Source organism: Scomber japonicus, chromosome 8, assembly GCF_027409825.1.
Source record: "Scomber japonicus isolate fScoJap1 chromosome 8, fScoJap1.pri, whole genome shotgun sequence".
Classification (NCBI taxonomy): Eukaryota; Metazoa; Chordata; class Actinopteri; order Scombriformes; family Scombridae; genus Scomber; species Scomber japonicus.
This window is the reverse complement of record NC_070585.1, coordinates 34,315,901-34,332,374: the sequence shown is the minus strand read 5'-3', so window position 1 is coordinate 34,332,374 and position 16,474 is coordinate 34,315,901. Positions and strand designations below refer to the sequence as shown.

The 16,474-nt window shown below is 50.7% G+C and overlaps 2 protein-coding genes across 3 annotated transcripts in view; one reads left to right on the top strand and one right to left on the bottom strand.

The window, feature by feature from the left end:
* Positions 1-202: 202 nt before the first annotated feature.
* On the top strand, positions 203-9,948 carry rest (RE1-silencing transcription factor). 2 transcript variants are annotated; one of them, XM_053324239.1, is made up of 6 exons: positions 203-338; positions 2,628-2,861; positions 3,370-3,948; positions 4,039-4,199; positions 5,604-5,687; positions 8,040-9,948. In XM_053324239.1, exons 2-6 carry the CDS (start codon positions 2,635-2,637, stop codon positions 9,815-9,817), a joined length of 2,829 nt encoding a protein of 942 aa, XP_053180214.1. In that variant the 5' UTR covers positions 203-338; positions 2,628-2,634; the 3' UTR covers positions 9,818-9,948. The 2 variants fall into 2 exon arrangements, with proteins under 2 accessions (XP_053180214.1, XP_053180213.1); XM_053324238.1 differs by having other exon boundaries at positions 212-330; positions 2,605-2,861.
* Positions 9,949-11,920: 1,972 nt separating this feature from the next.
* The window catches only part of noa1 (nitric oxide associated 1), a 5,786-nt gene continuing 1,232 nt past the window's right edge, over positions 11,921-16,474 (bottom strand). The window contains exons 2-9 of the mRNA XM_053323722.1: positions 16,080-16,474; positions 15,222-15,386; positions 14,745-14,861; positions 14,043-14,134; positions 13,371-13,502; positions 13,073-13,189; positions 12,679-12,796; positions 11,921-12,357 (exon numbers count right to left, since the gene is read on the bottom strand). The exon at positions 16,080-16,474 is cut by the window's right edge and continues 550 nt beyond it. Coding sequence (XP_053179697.1) covers positions 12,113-12,357; positions 12,679-12,796; positions 13,073-13,189; positions 13,371-13,502; positions 14,043-14,134; positions 14,745-14,861; positions 15,222-15,386; positions 16,080-16,474 — 1,381 coding nt within the window. The 3' untranslated portion in view covers positions 11,921-12,112. The remainder of the gene's footprint in view (positions 12,358-12,678; positions 12,797-13,072; positions 13,190-13,370; positions 13,503-14,042; positions 14,135-14,744; positions 14,862-15,221; positions 15,387-16,079) is intronic.

The following is a 16,474-nucleotide window of genomic DNA, read 5'->3' as shown; positions in this document are numbered from 1 at the left end:
AAAGTACTAGTACCTCAAACTGTACTACAGTATAGTACTAGTACCTCTAACTGTACTACAGTAAAGTACTAGTACCTCTAACAGTACTACAGTAAAGTACTAGTACATTATTATTATCATTAATAAAACTTGACGGCGTGCTGACGTCACAGCTGTCGGACGCCGCTGGCTATGTGGAGTGCGTGCTGACGTCACGGCCGTGCGTCGCTGTGGAGGAATGTGCAGAAACTTTTCTTCTTTCTGATTTTCATCGAAGAAAAAGAAGAAAAAACGTGATCTGGAGTCCGAGAAGCTCCAGCAGAGATCCAGAGAGAGGACCGGGAGCAGGCGGTGAGTGTGTCCGCCTCTCAGGGCAGCTGGGCGGGCAGCAGGCTGACTGAAAGGCCGCTCAGAGGAAAGTTGTTGGTAGTTTTTATTAAAATGGAGTCAGCAGCAGGTCGGAGAAGAAAGGCGCTGTCCGGGGCTGATCAGCACCACACACGCACACACACACACACACACACACGGGACCGGGCCCTTCTCCCGGTTAAAACACCGGAACAGCTCCGGTTAAACACTTTAAATCACTTTTTATTACATTTATCTGACTTCCGCAAACTTTCTCTGAAATGGCTGCAAAGAAAAAAAACACAACTTTCCTTCAAATGTTCAATAAAGTTTAATTTAAAGTCGTTTAAAAGCTTTTTAACGCGATTCAACCGGAGAGGAAAGTTTAAAAGAGTTAAAATAAGTTAAAATAAGTTTAAATCTCTGATGAAACTTTAACACGATGTTTGATGCTTGATGAGTAAACTAACTTTTAATACTTGTATCACCATGGTAACAGCGTTAGTGCGCGTGGAGCAGATCAGCTGTTGTCTTTATTTAACGGGATGTTTCTAAAGCTTCTGTGTTAAAGTGAAAAGTGAAAAGTTGAAGTTGGGGATGGTGAAGTTGTTTCTCGTGTGTGTCGCTGTCTCTGAGCTGTGGTGCTGTTTCAAAATGGCCGACACACATTTACTGCCTGCTGCTGGCTTCCGCAGCAGAGTGTCACAGCCTGGAAAACAGCCTGTAACCATGGAAACAGCCTGGAAACAGCCTGCAAACAACCTGAAAACCTTAAAACCAGCCTGAAACCTTTAAAACCAGCCTGAAACCAGCCCTCAAACCATAAAAACAGTTTGCAACCAGCCTGCAAACAGTCTGAAACCTTTAAATACAGCCTGCAAACAGCCTGTAACCATGGAAACAGCCTGCAAACAGCTTGAAAACAGTCTGCAAACAGCCTGAAAGCTTTAGAAAAAGCCTGAAAACAGCCTGAAAACCATATAAACAGCCTGTAAACAGCCTGCAAACTGCTCAGAATGGAGACTCTGCTAAAATGCATCTCACACTTTGTGATCAACAGTTTACAAACCAAACAGCTGATGAACAGATTCTGTAGAACGTGAAATAATCCAGTAAGAGGAGAGAAAAGTAACCTGAGCTGCTATCTATATATATACTATACTACAGAGAAACAGGAAACACTAAGAGGGAGTCTGATGCTAAACAGACTGTAAATGAGGGAAGGAGGGAGGGAGGGAAGAAGGAAGGGAGGGAGGAAGAAGGAAGGAAAGGAGGGAAAGTAGGAGGGAGGAAAGAAAGAGAGAACAAGGGAGGAAAGGAGGAAGGAAGGACAGAGGAAAGAAGGAAGGGAGGAAGGTAGGGGGGAGGAAAGAAAGACAGAAGGGAGGAAGGGAAGGAGGGAAAGGAAGGGAGGAAGGAGGGAAGGGAGGAGGAAAGTAAAGAAGGAAGGGAGAAAGGAAAAGAGGAAGGAACAGTGTGATCTTTCCTCCATCACTGAACTCTGGAAGCACATGTCCTTCCTAAAGCAGGAAGAGTCTCTTTACTGTTCATATGGACAATAATGAACCTTTGAATGTAAAGCTCAGATAATGAGGCAGATTAAACCCTCCTGAAGGGTTGGGGGGGGGGGGGGGGGGGTTAGACGGTTGGTGCTTTTATGAAACTGAAACTTTTCCATGTTGTATTTTAATTTGAACCCAAACTAACATTAAAAAGTTATATCTGGAACCTCAGACTGATAATCACCTTCTGACCGTCTGCAGCTTCTCTTCCTGCCTTCTTTCTTCCCTTCCTCCCTCCTTCTCTCTTTCTTTCCTCCCCCCTACCTTCCTTCCTTCTTTCCTCCGTCCTTCCTTCCTTTCCTTCCTCCATCCTTCCTTCCTTTCCTTCCTCCATCCTTCCTTCCTTCCTTTCCTTCCTTCCATGTGTCCTTCCTCCCTCCCTCCTTCTCTCCTCCCTTCCTTCTTTCCTTCCTCCATCCCCCTTTCTTCCCTTCTTCCCTCCCTCCTTCTCTCTTTCTTTCCTCCCCCCTACCTTCCTTCTTTCCTTTTTTCCTCCGTCCTTCCTTCCCTTCCTCCGTCCTTCCTTCCCTTCCTCCCTTCCTTTCAATGAGTGTCCTATAAAGGGTTAATGAAACTGAAACTTTTCCATGTTGTATTTTAATTTGAACCCAAACTAACATTAAAAAGTTATATCTGGAACCTCAGACTGATAATCACCTGTCTGTCTGACCGTCTGTCTCTCTCTCTCTCTGTCTGTCTGTCTGTCTGTCTGCAGCTTCTCTTCCTGCCGAGCTGAAGGCTGAACATGGCGGCTCCGACCGTGTTCCCTGTGGAGATGTTCCCGGTGGGAGACGCTCAGAGCGACCTGCCCAGGAACACGCTGCCGGCTCCTCAGCTGGTGATGCTGGCCAACGTGGCGGCGGCAGAGGGGGGCGGGGGGGGCGACGGGGGGGCCGCGGACGAGAAGGAGATGATGGAGCTGAAGACTGTCGGATGCAGCTACTCGGACAGCGAAGACGAGAGCATCATCAGGTCAGGAAGTAGTCCAGTTAAAACAGGAAGTAGTCCAGATAAAACAGGAAGTAGTCCAGTTAAATGCTAAAAGACTGTAAATGTGTCAGATATCACTGATATGAATAACTCACACTGCTATAGTTACTATGGTTACCATAGTTACCATAGTTACTCACACTGATGAAGATCTATAGAAGCTGATCAGAGACTTATGACTGATGTCCTCGAGTCAAGGAAGGAAGGAAGGGGGGGGGGGGGGGGGGGGAGAAGGGAGGAAAGGAGGGAAAGTAGGGGGAGGAAAGAAAAAGAGAAGAAGGGAGGAAAGGAAAGAAGGAAGGACGAAAGGGAGGAAGGAGGAAGGGAAGGAAGGAAAGGAAGGGAGGAGGAAAGTAAGGGAGGAAGTATAGTATAGTATAAAAATATTAAAGTATTTTAGGAACTGGCCATCACTCACATCACTCAGCCGTCCTCAGTGGGAGCGTTAGTTTTCTCCTCCGGACCCTAACCATGACTCACCTGTGTGCAGGTACAGCTACGACAACCAGAACCACCGAGAGGTTTGCATCATCGAGTATCCCGAGTCCCCGGGCCCGGGCATCGTCGCTGTGGTGGTAGGAAACGACGAGGAGGAAGACGAGGAGGAAGACGACGGGGACAAAGCCGAAGACCTGTCGCGGCGCCCTGAGACTCGACCCTCGACCGGCAGCAAGGCGCCGCCACCGCAGCCGGGCGCCAAACGCAAAGACAGCCCGGCAGCGGCAGCGGCGACCGCGGAGGGGCCGAAGAAGAAGAAGCCGTTCCACTGTAAACCCTGTCACTTCCAGGCTCAGAACGAGCAGCAGTTCGTGGAGCACCTGAGCACGCACGCCGTCAGCAAGATGATGGTGGTCAACCGCGTGGAGGGGCGGAGCAAGGCCAAGACCAAGGAGGCGGAGTCACCCGAGTCACAGGCGGCTTCAGGTGGGGAGGGGGAGAGCGGGGGGGAGGCGGCGGCCGGAGACAGCAAAGGACTGATCCGGTGTGAGCGGTGCGGATACAACACCAACCGCTACGACCATTACATCGCTCACCTGAAGCACCACAGCAAGGAGGGAGAGGACCACAGGTAACACACCTTCATACCTTCATACCTGTACACCTGTACGGCTCTACATCCTGATCATTAAACCCGTCCGTCTGCCTGTCTGTCTCTCAGAGTGTTTAAGTGTACTCTGTGTCCGTACACCACCGTCAGTCAGTACCACTGGAGGAAACACCTGAGGAACCATTTCCCCAGCAAACTGCACACCTGCAGCCAGTGCTCCTACTTCTCTGACCGCAAGAGCAACTACATCCAGCACATCCGCACACACACAGGTAACACACACACACACTCTCACACACACACACACACACACACACACACACTCACACACTCACACACTCACACACACACACACACACACACAGGTAGGACCAACACACACACACACACACACAGCCACTGTAAGAAAGGACCCCCCCCTGGGGAGGGTATCACTGATCCTTGGGAGGGTATCAGTCTCTTGGGGAGGGTACCACCGATCATGGAGAGGGTACCATCTGTCCTGGGGAGGGTACCACCGATCATGGGGAGGGTACTACCTGTCCTGGGGAGGGTACCACAGATCCTGGGGAGGGTACTACCTCTCCTGGGGAGTGTACCACCGATCCTTCTGAGGGGTACCACCTCTCCTGGGGAGGGTATCACTGGTCCTGAGGAGGGTACCACTGGTCCTGAGAAGGGTACCACCGATCCTGGGGAGGGTACCACCTCTCCTGGGGAGGGTATCACCTGTCTTGGGGAGGGTATCACCTGTCTTGGGGAGGGTATCACCTGTCTTGGGGAGGGTACCACCGATCCTTCCGAGGGGCACCACCTCTCCTGGGGAGGGTATCACTGGTCCTGAGGAGGGTACCACTGGTCCTGGGGAGGGTATTACCGATCTTGGAGAGGGTATTACAGATCTTGGGGAGGGTACCACCAATCCTTCCGAGGGGTACCACCGATCCGGGGAGGGTATCACCTGTCTTGGGGAGGGTACCACCGATCCTGGGGAGGGTACCACTGATCCTGGGGAGGGTATCACTGGTCCTGGGGAGGGTATCACTGGTCCTGGGAAGGGTATCACCGATCCTGGGGAGGGTACCACCGATCCTTCCGAGGGGTACCACCTCTCTTGGGGAGGGTACCACCGATCCTTCCAAGGGGTACCACCGATCCTGGGGAGGGTACCACAGATCCTGGGGAGGGTATCACCGATCCTTCCGAGGGGTACCACCTCTCCTGGGGAGGGTATCACCGATCCTGGGGAGGGTACCACCGATCCTTCCGAAGGGTACCACCGATCGCTGGATGGTACCACCGATCCTGGGGAGGGTACCACCAGAGTTAAACCTCTCCTGGGGAGGGTATCACCTTCATGATGCTCTGTTGTGAAGCTCAGACTCTCAGCTGATTGAAACTCTGATTTCTTTCTCAAATGACTCGATAATCCTAAAGGTTCACAAACTTCTGCTACACACAGATGGGCAACACACACACACACACACACACACACACACACACACACGCCGGTGTTAAACCTCTCCTGGGGAGGGTATCACAGATAGGGACAACCGTTCTTCATAATTAAAGAAGTGTTTGTCTCATTTGTTGAACTGATGTTTATCGAGCTTCATATTCACGCAGAAGAAGAACAACTTGTAATGTGTTGTTTTGTGTTTTTGTGTGTTGTGCAGGTGTGCGTCCTTTCCAGTGTCCGTACTGTGACTACTCCAGTTCCCAGAAGACCCACCTGACCAGACACATGAGGACTCACTCCGGTCAGTCCTTCACTCTCCAACATCTGTCTTTACACACAGCATGAGATAGAGGACAGAGCAGTGAGACAGGCAGTGAACCCTAACCCTGCTTCAGAGAGCAGTGAGACAGGCAGGGAACCCTAACCCTGCTGCAGAGAGCAGTGAGACAGGCAGGGAACCCTAACCCTGCTTCAGAGAGCAGTGAGACAGGCAGTGAACCCTAACCCTGCTGCAGAGAGCAGTGAGACAGGCAGTGAACCCTAACCCTGCTGCAGAGAGCAGTGAGACAGGTCTTAAGCCTCTAGCTGGTCTGGATTCTGGACTTGATACTCAGTAGTAGTAATAATCATATTAGTAACAGTAAGATGATGCTCTGTGTTCATCTCTCAGTCCCAGTAGCAGTAACCAGCAGTAACCAGCAGTAACCAGCAGTAGCCAGCAGTAACCAGCAGTAACCAGCAGTAACCAGTAGCAGTAACCAGTAGTAACCAGCAGTAGCCAGCAGTAACCAGCAGTAACCAGCAGTAGCCAGCAGTAACCAGTAGTAACCAGTAGCAGTAACCAGTAGTAACCAGTAGCAGTAACCAGTAGCAGTAGCCAGCAGTAACCAGCAGTAGCCAGCAGTAGCCAGCAGTAACCAGCAGTAACCAGCAGCAGTAACCAGTAGCAGTAGCCAGCAGTAGCCAGCAGTAACCAGCAGTAACCAGTAGCAGTAGCCAGCAGTAACCAGCAGTAGCCAGCAGTAACCAGCAGTAACCAGCAGTAACCAGTAGCAGTAGCCAGCAGTAACCAGCAGTAGCCAGCAGTAACCAGCAGTAACCAGCAGTAACCAGCAGTAACCAGCAGTAGCCAGCAGTAACCAGTAGCCAGCAGTAACCAGCAGTAGCCAGCAGTAACCAGTAGTAACCAGCAGTAGCCAGCAGTAGCCAGCAGTAACCAGCAGTAACCAGTAGCAGTAACCAGCAGTAACCAGTAGTAACCAGTAGCAGTAACCAGTAGCAGTAGCCAGCAGTAACCAGCAGTAGCCAGCAGTAACCAGTAGTAACCAGCAGTAGCCAGCAGTAGCCAGCAGTAACCAGCAGTAACCAGCAGCAGTAACCAGCAGTAACCAGTAGTAACCAGTAGTAACCAGTAGTAACCAGCAGTAACCAGTAGTAACCAGCAGTAGCCAGTAGTAACCAGCAGTAACCAGCAGTAGCCAGCAGTAACCAGTAGTAACCAGTAGCAGTAGCCAGCAGTAACCAGCAGTAACCAGTAGTAACCAGCAGCAGTAACCAGCAGTAACCAGTAGTAACCAGCAGTAACCAGTAGTAACCAGCAGTAACCAGTAGTAACCAGTAGCAGTAGCCAGCAGTAACCAGTAGTAACCAGTAGTAACCAGCAGTAGCCAGCAGTAACCAGCAGTAGCCAGCAGTAACCAGCAGTAACCAGCAGCAGTAACCAGTAGCAGCAGTAGCCAGCAGTAACCAGTAGTAATCAGTAGTAACCAGCAGTAACCAGCAGTAAACAGTAGTAACCAGTAGTAGCCAGCAGTAACCAGCAGTAACCAGTAGCAGTAGCCAGCAGTAACCAGCAGTAGCCAGCAGTAGCCAGCAGTAACCAGTAGTAACCAGCAGTAACCAGTAGTAACCAGTAGTAACCAGTAGTAACCAGCAGTAACCAGTATAACCAGTAACAGTATGATGATGCTCTTTATGTCTCACCATGTCTGTTTGTGCTCTCACTGAAGCAGCCGTGTGGATTAACCTGGTAAAGTGATTTAATGCACAACTCTGTGACTTCCTGTGTGTGCCCCTGTGTGTGTTCCTGTGTGTGTGTGTGTGTACCTGAGTGTGTCCCTGTGTGTGTACCTGAGTGTGTGTGTACCTGAGTGTCACACAGACACAGATCAGCCTGCAGGTTAACCCTCAGGCTGCTCTGTGAGTCTCTCTCTACCTGCATGACGTCATGGTTCAGGTGTTTGTTCTGATTCTGCATGAAAGTAAAGTTCAGAACATCCAGTCAGTTCACCCTGATGAGTTTCTGTTCATCACTTAAACAATAAACTTCACTTTCAGTTCATATAAATAAATTAAATTAATGTTAATTAAAAGCAGCAGAGTCATATACTCTATACTTTTCTTCTTTCTTTGGTTCTTTCTGACAGTAAACTGAATATCTGAGGATGATTTACTGTCAGAACCAAAGAAAGCAGGAAAGGAACATTTAACAATCAGAGAATTTAGACTTGTTCCATTAATTTAATATTTCAGCATCTGATTGAATGAATTGTTGCAGCTCCAGTTAAACAGATGAGATCAGCTGACTGTGAATCAGCTGATCTGCTGTTCCACCTGTTCAGCATCCTAACCCTTCTGACCTTCCTGTGTGCAGGTGAGCGGCCTTTCAAGTGTGAGAGCTGTAACTACCTGGCAGCCAATCAGCACGAGGTGACCCGCCACGCCCGCCAGGTGCACAACGGGCCCAAACCTCTGGCCTGCCCCTACTGCGACTACAAGACCGCCGACCGCAGCAACTTCAAGAAGCACGTGGAGCTGCACCTGAACCCTCGCCAGTTCCTCTGCCCGCTCTGCAAGTACGCCGCCTCCAAGAAATGCAACCTGCAGTACCACATCAAGTCCCGACACTCCGGCTGCAAGGTCCCCGTCGACGTCTCCAAGGTCAAGCTGCGCATCAAGAAACCCGGCGCTGACGACGGCTCCAAAGCCAACAAGTTTGAGAATTCATCCAGCGTGGAGGAGGACTTCGACGTGGACGACGACGAGGAGCTCGACCCCATCGAAAAACAATCGAGTCCCATCAACCTGTCGATCAAGAGGAGCAGCAAGCCCGGCGTCGCCCAGCCGGTGCCGACCGAGACACCCGACAAGGTCCAGAAGAAAGCCAACGTCGCCTCCGAGAAAGACAAACCGCTAAAGACCAAGGACAAGGTGGAGCCGGAGAAAAAGGTCTCCACCAGGCAGAAGAAGACGGAGAAGATCAGCGAGAGTCCGGTCGAGAGCTCGGGAACTCAGACGGAGACTCCAGCCGCCGTCACCGCTGACAACAAGACCAAGAGACGAGTCAAGAAGCTGCCGGCAGAGAAAACTGCTGCCCAAGACCAGGAAGGAGCACCGGAACCTGAAAAAGACCAGAAGGAGACGTCTGACCCACAGAGAGCCGCGGAGGAAAGAGCAGTGAGACAGAAAGTAGAGAAAGAGGACGAGAAGAAGCCTGAAGAGAAAGAGAAAGAGAAAGAACCGCTGAAGACCGAGAGCAGCGGGAAGGAGAACAAAAGCCTCAACAAGCCGAGGAAGTCTGGATCAAAGAAGTCCGAGAAGAGTGCAGAAAGTGTGGAAGCAGCCGTGCAGAAAGCGGGAGGAGCCGAGAAAAAGGAAAAGCCCGTCAAAGAAAAGGCAGCGAAGAGGAAAGCGGCGGAGGCGTTAGACCTCTCCAACAAGTCCTCGTCTGAGACTCCGGCGAAGACCAGGAGGACGAAAGCCTCGGCTGCCGAGAAGCCGCCGTCAAAACCGGCTTCAGAGGACACGAACAAGTCCAGCGGGACTCCGTCGAAGCAGAAGAAGACCAGGACCTCCAACCAGAAAGCCCCCCCCGCACTCCAGCAGACCGCTAAAGCCAAGACCAGCAGTCCACCGGCCGCCCCCCCTCAGGAGGAAACGCCTCCGTCAGAGCAGCAGACTCCCGACAGACCGTCAGAGAAGATGGATGTCACGCCTCCCGCCACCGAGGACCGCCCCGCCACCGAGGACCGCACCCCCGCCACCGAGGACCGCCCCCCCGCCGAGGACCGCCCCATCTTCGCCAAACCCACATCGCCGCCGTCGCTCGTGCTGCCGGGCCAGCGTGGCAAACCGGCCGACCCCGAGGACGACGAGGGCATCCACAGCAGCCACGAGGGAGGAAGTGACATCAGCGACAGCGCCTCGGAGGGCAGCGACGACTCCGGCCTGAACGGTAACGGCGCCGGTTCGGGGAAGATGGCGAACGACCCCGAAACGCCGACGGACGAAATCCCGACGCCGACCGAGCTGAAGAGCCACATGTGCATCTTCTGCGACCGCACGTTCCCTCTGGAGGCCGAGTACCGGCGCCACCTGAACCGCCACCTGGTCAACGTCTACTACATGGACGCCGCCAAGGGGCAGAACTGAGGACCCGTTTCCATGGTGACTCGGCCCGCCGGGACTCGAAGCAGAGACTTTAAATTCAGAGCGAGCTTCTGTCCTGAAACACGGTTACATCGTCTCTCAGGAGGCGCCGAACGTTTCATTCAGACATCACTTTACTGCCCCCTGCTGCCCCCTTACTGCCCCCTGCTGTCCCCTTACTGCCCCCTTACTGCCCCCTGCTGTCCCCTTACTGTCCCTTACTGCCCCCTGCTGCCCCCTGCTGTCCTCTACTGCCCCCTACTGCCCCCTGCTGTCCCCTGCTGTAATTACTGCCCCTTCCTGTCCTCTACTGCCCCCTGCTGCCCCTTGCTGTCCCCTTACTGCCCCCTGCTGTCCTCTACTGCCCCCTGCTGCCCCTTGCTGTCCCCTTACTGCCCCCTGCTGTCCTCTACTGCCCCCTGCTGTCCTCTACTGCCCCCTGCTGCCCCTTCTTGTCGTCGTCCAATCACATGGATGATTCCTGGCGCCTGTGACATCACTTCCTGTTTAACTGTATAAAAACATTCGACTGTAAATTTTCTCCAAATTATTTTTTATGATGAATTTTCACTTTTTAACTTTCAGTGCCTTCGACAATCAGTCAGTTACCACGGTTACGCTTCAGAGTGTGTGTGTGTGTGTGTCTCCTCGTGTGTGTGTGTCTCCTCCTGTGTGTGTGTCTCCTCCTGTGTGTGTGTGTGTGTGTGTGTGTGTGTGTGTGTGTGTGTGTGTGTGTGTGTCTGTGTCTCTAACACATTAACTTCTCTGTGACGGTTAAACAGTTTAAACTTCTCGTTTCTTTTTGTGCAATATTCTTTATTTCTTTTCTTTTGTAGAGAAACCAAAGTCAACTTTCCTTCCGCTCTGATTGGTGGACAGGTGTCAGCTGGTATTTAGTTTGTGTCTGAGGAGCTTTTCATCTTTTCATTATCAACTATTAAATCCTCCTTAGAGACTCAAGCAGTGTCTGATGATGATGATGATGATGATGAAGAGACTTTGTACATGTTTAAATAAAGTTGTTTAAATGCTCGCTGGTCTCATTAAACCACGTTTGTCCAGTTCAGTTTATTCTCTCGGTGCTGCTTTACACTAAAGTAACTAAACAAGTTCACTAAGTTATAATAAACACACATCAGAGATAATAAGAGTTGCTAGAGTAGGAAGGAAGGAAGGAAGGAAGGAAGGAAGGAAGGAAGTGATAATAAGAGTTGGTAAGATGATGAATCCATAAATGAGTTAAACTGGTTCTAAAAGCAGCATCAGGATAAATTCAGACCTCCGCAGCAAGACATCATGGAGGTTACGACTCAATGCAGCAAGACATCATGGAGGTTACAGCTCAATGCAGCAAGACATCATGGAGGTTACAGCTCAACATCATTAATATATTAATACAAGATTACATTTAGTATTTCTGTTGCTTTTATATCATTTAAATCACATTTAAACCAGTTTTACCAAAAGTCAGACTGAATGCTCCTGAACATGTCAAATGGTGTAACCACAAAATGTCAAATGGTGTAACCACAAAAGAATGATAGATATTAAATATGTGATCAGCTACAGTGTGTTTAAGTGGACTTATACTAATAATGACTTCATTTAAAACATGTAAATGGTTTTTATGGTTACACCACTTAGACATTTTTACCATAATCCTCTAATATATTCTCCTTCCTTCCTTCCTTCCTTCCTTCCTTCCTTCCTTTCCTCTAATATATTCTCTCTAAATGGATTAAAAGCAGAAATTTGATGCTGGGTCCACAAAAAAAGAATGTGTGAAGTTATTCATACGTTTAGTTTAACGTCAGCGTCTCTGAGACAGAGACGGGTTGTTGTTTGGTACTATAGCCGACTGTCACCCATCGTCACCCGTCATCAACCCCCCCCTCCTCTCCCCTCCCCCCAACAATGACATCATTCTAATACCAACAATGACATCATTCTGGAAATAAACAGATAACTGATTGTAACTGTGGCTCCGGTCTGAATCTTCGTATCCATGACGACCGAGCAGCATTATTAGTATATTTGATCCTTTTTCTTAATTCAACTTTAATATAAACTTTTATAATAACTGGATTCACACTGATTTCATTTTATACTATAAAGTTTATTAATATATAAAAATTATTACATATTTTAACTGTTCATGTTTATATTCTGTACAGAAACAACATCACATGATCAGGTCACATGACGTTCATATCAGAGCTTCCTGTTTGCTTCAGTGCTAGTATAGTATATATAGTAAGTATAAAAAAAGAAAAAGACAGAAGCCAGGACCGGGACGGATCATTTCTTCTTCTTCTTCTTCTTCTTCACCTGCAGCCTCTCGGCCCCGTCCGGAGACAGTCCGTCCTCCAGGCGTCCCGCCGGCTTCACCGTTTTGTAGGCGGCAGACTTCGGGACGCGTTGTCCCTTCAGAGACACGATGTGAGGAAGCAGCGCCGGCGTCCTCAGTCTGTAACCTGCGGCCTGAGGACCCAGGACCCTCAGAACCAGCTGGTCCCCCTCCACACCCGTCACCGCCACCCAACCTGCACACAGACACACCTGTCCATCACCTGTCCATCACCTGTCCATCACCTGTCCATCACCTGTCCATCACCTGTCCATCACACCTGTCCTCACACCTGTCCATCACACCTGTCCTCACACAGACACACCTGTCCATCACACCTGTCCATCACACCTGTCCTCACTGAGACACACCTGTCCTCACACCTGTCCATCACACCTGTCCTCACTGAGACACACCTGTCCTCACACCTGTCCATCACACCTGTCCTCACACAGACACACCTGTCCATCACCTGTCCATCACCTGTCCTCAGACGATGACATCATCTCATAGTTACCTGCAGATGACAGTGTGATGTCAGCAGCGGCCTCCAGGTGACCTCGACCCTCCAGCTTGAACTCCTGAGGAAGCAGCGGTGGAAAGTCCTTCATCCTGTCCGACCCTCCGAGAGGAACCTGAACACACCGCAGCATCAGTCACATGTTCAGTCACATGACCTCAGAGTCACATGACCTCAGAGTCACATGACCTCAGAGTCACATGTTAAACAGTCACATGACCTCAGAGTCACATGACCTCAGAGTCACATGTTAAACAGTCACATGACCTCAGAGTCACATGACCTCAGAGTCACATGTTAAACAGTCACATGACCTCAGAGTCACATGTTAAACAGTCACATGACCTCAGAGTCACATGTTAAACAGTCACATGACCTCGGAGCGTCTCACCCCCAGCAGATCTCCTCCTGCGTGTTTCTCGTAGACGGCGTCGGCTTTTTCCGAACTGGTGACGTGAACCGGAACCCGACTGGACGCCACGACCGAAAACCAGCAGGACTTCTCCCCCTGAAACACGATCAATAAACTCAGATCAACAGGAAGTGAAATTATGGCAGCAGATATCGATGATGTCGATCAGCTGATTGATGATGTCGATCAGCTGATTGATGATGTCGATCAGCTGATTGATGATGTCGATCAGCTGATTGATGATGTCGATCAGCTGATTGATGATGTCGATGTGTACCTGCAGGTAATCGATGCGGGCCACAGCTCCCACTAACAGACTGGTTCCGGGCTTCAGGACGAAGGTTCTGGGGACGATGGCCTGAGTCGGAACCACTGACTTCACTTCCTGTTCAGTGAGGAGGCTGAGCAGCTGAGAGAGGAAGAGGAGGAGGAGGAAGAGGAGGAGGAGGAAGAGGAGGAGGAGGAGGAGGAGTAAGAGAAGCAGGAGGAGGAGGAGGATGAGGAGGAGGAGGAGGAGTAAGAGAAGCAGGAGGAGGAGGAGGATGAGGAGGAGGAGGAGGAGTAAGAGAAGCAGGAGGAGGAGGAGGAGAGGAAGAGGACGAGGGAGGAGGAGGGGGAGGAGGAGGAAGAGGAAGAGGAGGAGGAGGAGGAGGAGGAGTAAGAGAAGCAGGAGGAAGAGGAGGAGGAGAGGAAGAGGACGAGGGAGGAGGAGGGGGGGGGAGAGGAAGAGGACGAGGGAGGAGGAGGGGGAGGAGGAGGAAGAGGAAGAGGAGGAGGGGGAGTAGAAGGAGGAGGAGGAGGAAGAGGAGGAGGATTGATATTTCAAGTCATTTTTTTTGTTCAAACAGAATTATGATAAATTTAGGAGTTAAAATTATGTCTCCAGTCAGGGTCCCCACGAGGTAGTAAAACAGGTATGTGTGTGTGTGTGTGTGTGTGTGTGTCTCACATCGTGCTCCTTCATGATTCCCGGTGTATCAAACAGCCAATGAGCATCCTTCAGCTCGTTGTAGGTGAACTCCACAGGTGACCTGCTGGGCGCTGACATCACACAGGTCAAAGGTCAAAGGTCACAACCAGCAGACACATGACATCACACAGGTCAAAGGTCAAAGGTCACAACCAGCAGACAAATGACATCACACAGGTCAAAGGTCACAACCAGCAGACACATGACATCACACATGACATCACACATGACATTACACATGACATCACACAGGTCAAAGGTCAAAGGTCACAACCAGCAGACACATGACATCACACAGGTCAAAGGTCAAAGGTCACAATCAGCAGACACATGACATCACACAGGTCAAAGGTCACAATCAGCAGACACATGACATCACACAGGTCAAAGGTCACAATCAGCAGACACATGACATCACACAGGTCAAAGGTCAAAGGTCACAATCAGCAGACACATGACATCACACAGGTCAAAGGTCACAATCAGCAGACACATGACATCACACAGGTCAAAGGTCAAAGGTCACAACCAGCAGACACATGACATCACACAGGTCAAAGGTCAAAGGTCACAACCAGCAGACACATCACATCTTGATCAGCTTTTAAAATGAAACTATGGATCAGTGACGCTGCTGTGATGTCACACCCCTCGTCCAATCACAGGCCTCCCTGCTCTCACCTGACGGCGTCCGCGTGTCTCCGTCCTCGTCGGCGCCGAACGACAAACGATCGACGTCAAACTCGATCTCATCGCTTCTGATGGAGGATTCAGACTGGAAGGTCCTGCCCACCCGACCTGAACACACACACACACACACACACACACACACACACACACACACACACACACACAGACACACACACACACACACACACACACACACACACAGACACACACACACACACACACATACACACACACACACACACACACACACACACACACACACACACACACACACATATACACACACACACACACACACACAGACACACACAGTGTTGATCTGACATTGCATCTGTTTCTTGTGCAGCTGTTTGCATAGTTTGGCCCACCAGGTACCCCCCCCCCCCCACTATTCACCCACCAGGTACCCCCCCCCCCTTACTCACCCCCCAGGTAGCCCCACCAGGTAGCCCCCCCCCCCCTACTCACCCACTAGGTAGCCCCCCCTGCTGAGCTGCTGCAGCCTCTTCAGCTCTTCAGGCTGCAGCTCTTCCTCCGTCTGCTGCGACGCTTCGTCCAAACGTTGCTGACGTCTCATCATTCGCTGCGGAGTCGGATTCATGATGGGAAACTTCAGCAGGTTCAGAGTGGTTCCTGAACGCACCACGACAACACACACACAAACACACACACACACACACACACACACACACACACACACACACACACACATTAACTTCAGCAGGTTCAGAGTGGTTCCTGAATGCACCACGACAAGAGACACACACACACACACATATACCTGTTTTTACTACCTGGTGGGGACCCTGACTGGGGTCTAAAGGGTCTAGAGACGTAATTTTAACTCCTAAATTCATAATAATTCTGTTTGAACAAAAAAATGACTTGAAATATAAAAAACTCTCATAAATCTGAAACCTGAATGCCCCCCCCCTCGTTGGGACCCATAATGCTAACGTCTATTAGCATACAGTTGACATCACTGTTAGCCACAGTACAATTCACATTCAGTATTTGAACAAATGTTGTATTGAAACCCAGGGGGCTAATCGCTAAGCTAACATGCTAATACGAAGCTAACATGCTAATATACACACTTACACACTTTGTCAGGAAAAGGTCCCCACACTGCAGTACCGTGTGTGACCTCTGGGGTTCACACACAGTCAGGAAAACCAACCTTGTGGGGACCAGGCCTATCAGGAGGCTGTTTGCTATTGATTACAATGCTCGTTACCATGGAAACCAGGAGTCGGTCCCCACAGGGTTGGTAATATGTCAGGTTGCGGTCCCCACCAGGATAGAAAAACACACACACACACTCACCAGGCCAGGGTGATATCGTGGCCTTGCTGATGACGTCGGGTGATTTGGTTTTACAGAAGTCAGAAAGCAGCAGCGTGTTGAACAGAGTCGATTTCCCCGCGTTGGCGTTTCCGACCAGATAAACGTCTCCTTTGTGCTTCCAGCTCCTCTGCAGGGACGAGACCAGAACCTCGATCCCGTAGCCGGTCTTAGCGCTGATCAGCTGCACGTCGCTCAGCTGCTCCCCGAACCCGGCGGCCCGGCAGTACTCCGTCAGCCGCCGTCTGATCCGCTGCAGGTAGTTGGGCGAGTCGGCCGGCAGCAGGTCCGCCTTGTTGCCGAGGACGACCACGCGCTTGTTGGCGCCGACCAGCTCCGGCAGGTCGGCCACGATGGAGTCCGGCAGGTCCAGCAGG